Source organism: Anolis sagrei, chromosome 2, assembly GCF_037176765.1.
Source record: "Anolis sagrei isolate rAnoSag1 chromosome 2, rAnoSag1.mat, whole genome shotgun sequence".
Lineage (NCBI taxonomy): Eukaryota > Metazoa > Chordata > Lepidosauria > Squamata > Dactyloidae > Anolis > Anolis sagrei.
The window spans coordinates 87,464,168-87,476,315 of NC_090022.1; the positions used below are offsets into that span (position 1 = coordinate 87,464,168).

Below are 12,148 nucleotides of genomic sequence, written 5' to 3' on the forward strand. Positions count from 1 at the left end.
TGGGAGAAACACACAGGGAAGAAGGAATATGGGGATTAGATATAGTAGGAAAGAAAAGAAGAATAGAAAAAGAGAAGACTGCTTGGTTGAAGGTCTTGGAATTCAAAGAGGCATGTCCTTCAGGTGCTGTAGACAGGAAAAAGACTGACAGTTGGTCCCTCCTGCATAGTATCCAGAAGGTCTTTTTTTTTCTATTTCCTGCCTACAGGAGCAAGTGGAAGGACCAACCCAACATATGGAATGTCAAGCCCTGCTGGGAAAGGAGACAAATGGGGGAAGGAGACAGAGGGTGGTTATCAGGATGTAGAATAAACTAGATAAAAACCATTCCCTTTCTCTGAGTGGTAAATTGTGATAGTTTATTGGATCTCCATCCTGGAAGAACCTAAAGGAAGTACTGACCACCCACTACTCTCTCTGACATCATAAGAAAGTGCCAAAGAGCCATTTTCCTGACCAGACATTCCAAAAGACAAGAAGCCGTGCTGCAGCAGAGAGAGAATAGAGAAGTAGTGCTTCCTTTATGATCTAAATTTATCTGTGGGTCATATCAAAATCTTTAATTTTAGCTGCCAAAATTGCTGCTGAGTTATACATGAGGTCAAATTATACAAAAGAAAGTTCAACTTCACATTTAGTCACCGGATAGCTACTGGAGGTTTTTTTTTTTTACAACTTTTTTGTTACTTCAGTAACTGAAGAAGATATGAAATATTTATTTATTTTTGAAAGACCTTAACTGTTACTTTAATGCCCAGTTGGTAACAGGATGACTGGAGGTATTGAGAGGCTACATATTGAAGGTAACAAGGTCAGATCACACTAGCTCCTACAAGTGATAAGACTTTGTATATATCAGTCTGCACTCCAAAGGCACTCTGATTTGAAATGCAGAATATGGCAAACAGGATTTATCTAAGCACAGATGACAAATCGAGACAGCAGAAGGTACTCCCAAATAAGTACAAACTTAAAGGGCTAGCTTCTAGTTAAATCACAACACAAAATGTAAACACTGGAAGGAGACTCACACTTACCTGAGTGACACCATGTTTCCGAGTTCTGCTGGTAAACTACGAATTTTATTAGATGAGAGGTCCAAATATACCAGATTGTGAAGCTTGGCAATGTCTGAAGGAATGCGGGATAAGGAGTTGTCACTGAGATGCAAAGCTGTCAAATGCGTCAGTGACCACAAAGATGAACTTAGACTTCTTACTTTCCCTAGAACACAATAGGAAGACAGTTATTATAGCAAATTGTGCATTTAAATAGTTACTTACAAAAAGGCAAACCAATTCCTACTATAATCTCCTCCCTTCAGATAACATTCACCTTGTAGTTCAAAACATGAACTAGTTTATTTTTATTTAGATATTTTAAAACCATGTCAACTTTACATCCCCAAAGTTTTAATTGTTCTTTATTTTGTTAGTTTTGAGAAATTCTGGAAATTTAGGGAGTATGTGCTCTAAAAGCAACTAAATGCTTCTTTTGAAGTGAGCAGAAGTTATACAGGTAAGAAAAGGAAAAAACACACAGTTGGCAGTAGCTGCTAAAACATCTGCCAAATAAAAGAGGACAAACATCTTCTAACATAAGAAAAAGATTTTAAATGCCTGGCTGACGAGCATCTTTTTTCCAGACATCTAAGTTTGCTGACTTAGGCCCCATCCACACTGCCATAACAATCTAGACTATCTGCCTAGAACTGGATTATATTAGTCTACACTGTCATATAATCCAGTTCAAAGCAAATAATCTGGACTTTATATGGCAGTGTAGATGGGGCCTTAGTCCATACAGCAAATACGTATTTAAAATGGGTTGGTACTGCACTGGAAATATCACTAGTACCTTTGAACTGATTTTAGCCATATTCAGTTTTAATCAGTTCTGTGAACTTCCTTAGTTTTCATGTTGGTAGGAGGACATGAAAAAAAAAAACCAAGAAGTAAATTAACATTACTGTTCGGAAGCACAGGCAGCCTGCCTCAGAAAAGGGCCTGTCTCTTAGGAATTTTATAGATTTGAATTCCAGTCAACACAGAATATTCCACCAATAACATATATTTCTAAAGTATAATATCTAGGTATTCATTAAGTATATTTTTCACATCAGCCCCTATAAGACTATAGTATAAACCAGAGGTTCTCAAAATAAGGCCCGCGGTCTGGATGCGGCCCTCCAAGGTCATTTACTTGGCCCCTGGTCTAAACTTTAGTTCACCCTATGTCTGAAACAACTTCAAGTCACACAACAACAACAACAACAACAATCTGAATTAACTTGAATATCTGATCAGCCAAAAGCAGACCCACCATTCCCATTGAAATACTGGTAAGTTTATGTTGGTTAAAATTGCTCATTTTAAATACTGTATTGTTATTTCATGGTTTTTTGCAGTACAAATAGTATATCTGCAGTGTGCATAGGAACTTGTTCGTGTTTTTCTCAAAATATAGTCCAGCCCCCCAACAGTCTGAGGGACAGAGAACCGGCCCTCTGCTCTAAAAGTGTAAATTTTCAAATTCCTTTCCAAGCTAGATGAAAGCAGCTGGTTCAAAATGACTAATCCTTAGGGATGATAGTACAGATTGTTTGCAGGTCACTGAATGTGGAAATGATAATTAAGAAAGAAAGAATATCCATTTAAAGAAATCAAATTATAAGAAAAGCTACATAACATTCGGAAAAATAATCCATGTGTAGGTTTTGTTTGCTAATGTCAGAATAAGGAAAAGTGAACCTGGAGCAGCCTGAATGTACGTGAAAGCTTTCAGAAGCATGGTAGAATAGTGTGAATCACTGCGATTAGGTAGGCCTTATCTAAGAAAGGACAGGTTAGGCTGTATAGACGCTGGTTATAATGTCAAAAGATAGAATAACTCAAATAAACAAGAAACCTATGAAGAAACTCCTCCATATAATTACTAAGGATGCAAATACATGCCTCAAAGACCTTTAGTCTGATCAGGTGCATATTTATTCTGAAGTGAGCTTCTCTTACATGTCATATCTAACATTTCAACTCTGACACACGGAACAATCTAGTCCCTTCACCTAACTAAATATGATGAAGATACCATGGAGGGAACTGAAGAAAAAAATGTACTCATTAGGAACTAAAATTACTCTCATATTTATTGGTAAATACTTGGTCCAAAATTGCAACAAAAATGTTATTAGCAAAGACACTGCTATAGCCAAATCTATAAATTGTACCTAAGATATTGATCCTGAACAATTTAGTCAAGAAACCAATTAGTGGAGAGTAACCCACAGCTTAGCGTGATTTTTGCTTACCTACCTCATTTCTCTGCTTTTCAAAAACAGCTTTTAACTTCTATGAGATGAAAAACAATGAACTGGATTGTGTGTGTGGGGGGGGGGGGGATGTGTTTTTTCAGAGGTTTATTTCATGATCCAACTAATAAAGACCAATATAAAGTTGTTGTACATCAGAAACAGGAAGCTAGCCAGGTACATAACTGTATTTAGGGAACTTAAACTGAACAAGAAGACTAAAGTGTTTGTTTTTTTAAAAAAAATCTTTGTTAGCCTTCACTGTGGGAAACATTGGACTGATTCACATAAAAAGCTTTTAGTGGAGAGGGCAGCTACAAAAATAAGTTTTTAGAAAAAAGAAACTAAATAATTAAATGTTAAGTCACCAAATCCGGATGGCAAACATCTAAAGATTATCAACCTCCTCAGCAGAAGATGGTAAAATACTCAGTACCCAACCACTAATAAAAGAAAGCTAAAATATTATAGGCTTATTAGCATAATGTTTATCCCTAATAACCTGAAAAAACTTTCAAACATCTAGAAGCATTAAATACATACAAGGACAAGCACTGTTCATGAAAATTCAGGATCGTTCTGTAAGGCAAGTTCAGTCTCACCAACTTTTCGCAATTCTTTGATTGTCAACAAGCATTACATAGGAAATAATCCTGGAGAAATTATCAGCAAGAACAACAAATTGCTAATTGGTTCAGAAAAAAAGGGGGAAAATATTCTTCACATTATTAATTTATGTTATTGTGCTGCAGAATGTAACTGGTTTAGTTATAAAAGGAGGGAGAGGACAAATCGTTGAGATCTACCAAACAGAATATCTAGGGTCAAAACCAATATTCCTCCAAACATAAATTCTTGATGAGTGGGCAAAGTAGATAACAAAGTGCTACAGACTTAATGTCCAGCCTGGAAACATTTGAGTTCTCACTAGATAGATTCACTGGTCTAATTCAGAAGCAGATTTTGTTTCCTGAAGGGCTTATAGGAAATGCCAAGAAAAATTCTAGTTACCAAGAGAAACAGAGTAGAAATATTATTGTTCATCGTTGTCGCAACTCAGGATAGATTCACCTTGCTCAAGACACCACCACACACCAAGGCTGTAGGTTTTGTAGTTTATTGAGAAAAAAGCAAAAGCAAAACAGAGAAATAAAGTTGCAAAAGTTCAATAGGCAAAACAGAGTCTTAAATGCAAAAGCAAAGTTCTCAAGATCCAAAGGCAAATAACATGAAGCATAGTCCGTTAGCATTGGTTAAACAAGAGTCCATGGCAGCAAGACAAGGTCTCAAAAAATCAGGATCAAAACCAAAGTCCCAAAGAGCCAAAAGCTTTCCCCAAAAGCCAAGGTATTTCCACAGAAGTTAACAAGGTAGAAGCAACATTGCACTGACAAAGAATGCCCTTCGACCAGATCATTAAATATGTTTTTCCAACATGAAAGCATTACGTTGACCTCTAGCTTCACGTTTGTTGGCAAGGCGTGCGTTTCTGCTAATTGCAAACGATCCTGTCTAATCAAATCTCCACTATCTTCAAGGCCAGGATAATGAAGATAGTGAAGATACCTTCAAGTTATCTTCACTATCTTCATTATCCTGGCCCTGCTGGGCCTGGTCACCAAGAGGCCCTCAGCTCTCAGAAGGAGCCTCCATCTGCAGCTGTGAAGTTTCACTATCTTTATCTAAAGCCACACTCCTTTCTCTTGAGGAACAGAAATGCCGTCTCTTCTTCAGAATCAACACTATCTGCCTTAATAACTGGAACATGTTCCAAAATCTGTAACCCATCATCCTCCTCGTCCTGAGGAAACTCAGGCTTAGAAAGCTCAGGCTCAGATTGAGCCACAACAATCGTAATATTTCAAATAATCTGTACTACCTGAGCAAGTATCTTCTTTCATTCATATACTTCCATAACTCCAAATCTCTAACACATACTGTATCAATTTACATCAGATTGGCTAATTTAAATTTGAAGTTCCTAATTCATATTTTTTCCACAAAAGTACACACATGCTTTAATAAGATATTGTTTTGAAAATAAATATAACGTTATATAGAAAAATAATCCAAATAATGAAGTCATATAGTCCACATGCCTTCTGCTTGGAGACAAGTGAACGTTTATGAAATTAATTTTTCTACTTGGTACCCTCTCTACATGTACTAGGATACAATATATTATACACACCTCCCACAGCCTCATACAACGATTACCCTCCATTCAGTGCAGGTTACTTTTTTACCCAGGCTTCAAAAAGCAAGTAATTATAAAATTGTAGAATCATAAGAGTTGAAAGGAACCACATGGGACATCCAGTCCAACCCCCTTCCACCATGCAGGAAAAGAACAGTCATTTTTATTGAAGTGAGAGGAAGGCTGGATGGGTGCACTAGAGGCACACACTGAATTATTATTCACTCTTGTGTAAATGTTGGTAGTATGAAAGAAAAAAACAAGAACTCTGCTGATCTGATGGCTACCCTCCACACATGGCCTGTTCTCCATGCATAGTGCCATTTTTTTTTTGTGCCGCACTTCAAAAAATCATGTTTTTGTGCAAGTTCGTTTCTTTACAAAGCAATCTCCTTGATAGTAGGTGAATAATTTAAATAGAAGACTGAAATAAATTCAAATGAGAAAATCTTGTGATAGATTCAGCTTAGTTTCACGCAAAGTTGGAAAGAACTTTAAGGCACAAAGAAGCACAAACAACAATTTTAATTTAACGGTTCACCTTCATTTAAAATGTTAAAATCCTGAGCGAGTTTGTTGTCTCTGTGTTCCTTTCTACATTGAATACTTGTTCTCTTACCACTGATTTCCAACTCTGCCCAGTGTGATTTTTTGCCATTGGCTGCTTCCTCTGAGGACATAATTGTGTACATCCTCCGTGGATCAGGTGGATCGTACTTCTCTTTGGGCATTCCTGTTAAAAATAATGAAGCATAAACAATTTGTTATCAGGAGAAAATTCCTAAGGTCAGCACATCCTCTTAAACTAGGACCATCTTAATATGCCAACCACCTTGAGAAAGCACTGTAATTTCCAGTCAAACAAAACATCAGTATGACTCACTCATACGTCGTCATCATCACCATCACCACTATGAACATCAACTTTATTCTACGAGCCACTGATTGCTTCTGAAAATACTAGGCTATCTGGATTTAGGGATCCTTTTTGCACTAGGCCAGGGAGCAGAAAGGTGCCGCTCACAGGACACAAGTTAGTGCCACCTCTCCAATGAAAAAATATTCAGCAGGATCCCCCATGCCTTCCTTCTAAAATTTGCCTTATTTATTCCCTTTGCACTGTTTCAAGGAAATGCAATTAGTATTTTGAGTCTTACATAAAACACAGAAGTTCATAAACGTTTTTAACCCCCCCCCCCCCCAATAATTGTTTTGTATCACCCCTAAGAATGAAGAGTTCTGGAGAATTCAAAACCCTATGTACTTCTACATAATTTTCTTGGCCTAAGGAGAATATTGACAACAAGGATTTTGTTTTTGTTTTTATACAGCTAAAAATGTATTGATCTGGGAAGAAATAGTATTTGTGTGTCAACTGCCTCTGTTTTGGGAGGGTAAGATCACCACCAGGGAAAGAGTTACAATTGTGTGGCAGTTTGAATGTTAGTGTGGGATCTCAGGAAACTAGGGTTCAAATGTACACTGGGCTATGGAACACCACAAAACCTTAACCATTATGGGAAAGGGTTGTGCCACAATAGTTGTGAATTGGTTAAGATTCAGCAATGGAAAGTATAGCCTTCTGGGTACACTCAATTCTGGGTGTCCTGGTTGGTAGCAAGACTGAACCTTAATGAAAATCAGTTCTGACTCTTCTTTCAATTCTGGCCTTTCCTATAACCTTCCCATTCCCTCCCCTGGGAAATAGCACCTGTATACTGTGTGTACAGGACATAAGAGTGGATGGGGAGAAAATGTAGACATTGCTCCTCGCTGCTTTTTTTTTTTTTAAACGTGATTGCCTAATGAAGAATCTTGCAAGTTCTGAATTTTTTGCCTGCATAGTAGGCCTAATAAAGATGTAACAACAATATGGGCTTTGGATTTTATTTTATGGTAAAAACACTGTTGTCTCAGTATGGCCGACTATATTCATATTTGGTCTGAAATTTGTTTTTCTGGAAAACACATGCTGGACAATAGCTTGCTTTAACCAGCTGGAAAATGAAGCTCCACTAGATGTAGAGCCCTCCCTTCCTAGCTGCACTCCCTTCCCCACGTGTAGCACATTCCTACCATACTGGCTAAATGGCCTTCATTTTAATAGCTGAGGTGGCCAAACTGTAAGCTGTGTTTCTTCAGCCAGTCATATAAAACTGAGTTTACTCTCCTTGACCTTCTGAAGGTCAGAGTGATGCCTCCTTTTTTGTGCATCCAGCTAGAATACATCCAAGCACTGTAACAGACCAAACTGTTTGATGCCTCTTTCCAAATACGGAATTTTTGTTTTTTCACATTTTATTAAATTAGTCTTCTACTTGTTCTGAAAATGCATTACTTCTTCTTGGTCTCTGTTACTCAAAATTCTCCTCATTGCTTGCTCAGCAAAGCATTCATGTTCTTTTCTCCTCTAGCTAGCAATTGGCTCATTAAGTTTAGCAAGAGATCACATCACACTAAAGCTTTTCTTTCTCTTCTTGTCAAATTAAGCACTGCTCCATGAATTTTTTAAAAAAATCTTGACATGACCCTCAAAACAGACATGAACGTTTGGCACTATTTTCTTTGAACTTCAAAATAAGAAAACAAATTAAAGAAAGATCAATGGTACTGCAAATCTTGATAAATCCCTACATGATTGCCAGAATGGGAAACACCGCATTTCAGGAACAGAACTGAGTTATTGTTTTCTTAGTTCTTTCTCTTTTTCAATCCACATCCACCCACTTTTTCTGGAACAGAATTAAAAGAAGCTCAATGTGCACAGATTTCTAAGAACCCAAGAATAATTCTTCTGGGTGCCTTTGTTTAAAAACAAGTCAGCTACTTACAAAAACCTTTACCAAAATTGGCCTTAGAGTGAGAACGTAAGACAGAATATATGTTTTACTTCTAAACTTGTAAAAAACACCCAAATTGTTGACAACCAGAGCATTATAAAACATTTTTAAAATCTACGTTTTGTATTGTTTCTAGAAGACAGCATGGTGTAGTGGTTTCAAGATTGGACAAGGAGCTTGGAAGACCAAAATCTGAATCCCGCTCAACCAAGGAAACCCAATGTATTGCCTTTACACTCTCAGTCTCAGAAAAAGGCAGACCCCAACTAAACAATTATCATCAAGAAAGCCATATACAACTTGTAGGCACATAACGATACACTATAAAAGTACTGTGTCAGATTAAGGACTATTGTTTATAAACACAGAAGTACTGCAACAACTACAGGATACTTGAGTCTCCTAAACTGTCAATATCATTATAGATTTAAATACCTTGTAGTGTAGTTCTACCTCTGTACAGAAACATTCACATTCCTTCAATTCCAAACTATAAACAGGTATCAATAATAATAACAGTAATAAAAGATACTGAATGATGAGTGCAAATAGATAGATCTGTTTATTGATTAGTCCACTGACCATATCAACAATAAAAGACAAAAACAAAAACACACAATAGACACTATTCACTATCCTAAAACTCCTGTAAAAATTGACTAAAATAAATTAAAACACAATACAACTTGATTAAATAATAAGTTTGGGATAAAATTACAAGATAAAATCAGGAGGAGTAGAGTGACAAATGTAAAAGAGTTAGCCAGAGAATTTAGATGACTTCATCACAATGACAAGGTGATTTTGTGAAATAAAGAGTTCTCTCAGGTGGGCAGCGTTGGCTATTTGGCTATGCAGAAGATTAAGCATAGATTATCCCCAGAAAGAAAATAAGACAGTCTGGTAATTAGGTCCCAGTTGGTTGTTCTGACCAAAAGTGGTTATAAACATTGACATCTCATCTTGGTATATATACAACAATCAAACAAAGTATGCACAGTGTCCTCTATGGCTGGAGCTAATAGTTTTGCATTGTTTAATTAGCATTTTCATCAAGGATGTTGATGGATTTCAACCAAACTTCAGAGGTTGGATAATTTGATACAGGAATTGGATATGGTAATAACGGGAGTACAAATGCACGCCAAAGATCCAATTGTGATAGGAAATACCAGATCTAGATGGGAGACTAAAACTCTATTGTGGATTTCAATTTGGATTAAAAAAATTATAAAACTAATGCAGGAGAATCAAGGAAAATTACCAAAAAAACCTTATGGAATATGATCAAAGAACTTTCAATAATAGACATCTGGAGAGTCTCACATCCAGAAGAAAAGGACTATACTTTATTCTCTGATGGACACAACATACTCAATAACAGATATGATTTGGATCACTAAGAATTTAGTAAATCTTATTTAAAAGGCTCAAATCCAGTCAAAGGTTATATCAGACCACTGCCCAACAATAGAAATTGCAATTCCAAGAAAACAATTTATATGGAAAATTAATGAAGGTCTGTTGAATAATCAACAAAAGTTTGATACATGTAAGAAAGAGATTAAAGAATTCTTTCAAATAAATACTCATCCAGAAACATCTCCAATAATTTTATGGGACATAATTAAAGCCTACACAAGACGAAAATTGATCCAGCTAAATTCAATACATAGAAAGAAAAGACAGCAAAAATGAATGAATTAAAAAATACAATTAATAAAAGGTTTAGCAAATGCAAAACCCCAACAAGAGCTGAAACAACTTTGCCAACAAGCCTCAATGTTAATGGTGCACTGAATGGAAAAGACTCTAAATTCTGTAAAGCAAAACTATTTTGTACATGCAAACAAACCAGGAAAATGGCTGGCAAATAAATTTTAAAAGATGCAAAAGAAAAATATTAATATGTTGAAAATGAATGAATAAGAAATATAGGGAGAACAAAAGATGAAACAGACATTCCAAAAATACTATCCAAGGCTTTACCAAAAAAGAGAGAAATATCACAAGAACAAATACAAGAATATATTCAAAAGCAAAACCTCCCAACTATCTCTGAGGAGGAACAAAAATTGTTTGAACTAATAAGGAGGGGGCAATTATTATTGATTTCTCCCTACCAATACAGCTAGCTCACCATCAGTGTGGAAAACATTTGGGAGATGATTTGGGAGAGCAAGAAGATGATGATCAGTGAGAATAGAAGTAATTTTCATGGGATAGAACATATGATATAAACAATTCAGCTATTCTTGGAGTTACTGAATTGGGTCACTCTACTTATACAACCATCATCACTTGATTGTGATTGCAGACTCACAGGGCAGAAGGGAGACTCATACACTTATCTGTTGATATAGGATGAACACAATGTGCTGGACTGAGACAATTCTTTCCAAAGAAGAAACTATATAGCTTGTATGTGCAAAACTGTGCATCTAGTCTGAGTACAGGTTAACGAGACCAGGTCAAATGTAGGAAAGCAGTGCAAAACACCACAGAGTACTGGTGTTATTAGGTTCACATTTCAGACTTTAACAAGGAAGAAAAAAACCTAATTTATTATTTTTACAATAAAGCCTCTTAAAAAGAAGAATCAGCAGAAATTAACATATAGACTATATTAACTACAAGATGGTCTGACAGGTTATAATCCATTGCTTCAATGAATTGTAAGCCTGTGTTGTATAAGATTTCAACCAAGGCAACTTGGTGTTTAGCAAAATCTCACCACTCAGTAATTTTGTTTCAGATTTAACTCATCATTTTAAATACTTATTGTTAGAATATTCTACTGACATTTACAGATTAAGCAATGTGATTTGGGAAGGATATTGTGCCAACTATGAGTAATGAGATTTCTTTATGCAAAACTCTACTCTGCCTTATCTCAAGAAACCAAAGTAGCTTTAATAGAAATCAAGTCTGAGCACCTCTTTATATAGATCCTGTGCTGTTTCTTTCAATCTGTCCTTTACCAATACAGTAGGAAGATCTTGCTTTAAAAGCAACATACCATATTTTCTGGAATGTATGATGACTGGGCATAAGACGACCCTCAACTTTTCCAGTTAAAATATAGTTTGGGATATACTCGCCGTATAAGACTACCCCTCTTCCAACGCACACCAAATAAAAAATTAAAAAACATCAGATCTGATTTCAATATGGCAATTTTCCTGTTATTGTACCTCCTTCTCTGCATCTCAGATCTCACACATGTGTGCCTGTGCCACTTCACTGCAGTCCTCAGGAGTGAGATCTGAGAGGGAGAGAAGGAGGTATGGTATTGGATGCAAGGGCAGGTCAGATGGATGAAAGAGGCATGTTTTTCTGAGCACAGAGCCACTCTTATCTCTTTTTTGCATATCCTGGTCGTCCAAGATGCATGCAGCTTGCTCTGCCCTTCACTTACAACTTCCTGGTAAGACGCCCCTCACCTCGTCATCAGAACTGCATTAAGTCACTTCTTTCAACAAATCCTGGTGAGTGGATTTTCTTCTACCATATTTGTACAGCACCACCCTTGCTGCTTTCATACAGTCGCCGCATACGGCAGGAATGGAGCAGTTTTTGAGCTCCTCCCACCATATGCGGTGACTGCAGATTCTCCAGTCCGGCTCGGAAGATTTAACACCCGCCCTATAAGACGACATCCAGCATATAAGATGACCCCCGACTTTTGAGAAGATTTTCATGAATTAAAAAGTAGTCTTATACACTGGAAAATACATTAATTTTAGTAGATTAAATGACAGAACCGCTGCATGAGCTATCCTTTAGTGCAGGAGTTCCCAAACC

General features: G+C 36.7%; 1 protein-coding gene across 5 annotated transcripts in view; it reads right to left on the bottom strand.

Annotated features, from left to right (window-relative positions):
• CNOT6 (CCR4-NOT transcription complex subunit 6) overlaps positions 1 to 12,148 on the bottom strand; it is a 42,317-nt gene that overhangs the window by 18,384 nt on the left and 11,785 nt on the right. For 4 of the 5 annotated variants that reach the window (XM_060765381.2, XM_060765382.2, XM_060765385.2 and 1 more), the window contains 2 exons: positions 6,124 to 6,237; positions 1,038 to 1,224 (listed from right to left, as the gene is read on the bottom strand). In XM_060765381.2, coding sequence (XP_060621364.1) covers positions 1,038 to 1,224; positions 6,124 to 6,235 — 299 coding nt within the window. In that variant the 5' untranslated portion in view covers positions 6,236 to 6,237. Of the gene's footprint in view, positions 1 to 1,037; positions 1,225 to 6,123; positions 6,238 to 11,538; positions 11,610 to 12,148 lie in introns of all 5 variants that reach the window. The other variant, XM_067463677.1, reaches the window with a different exon arrangement.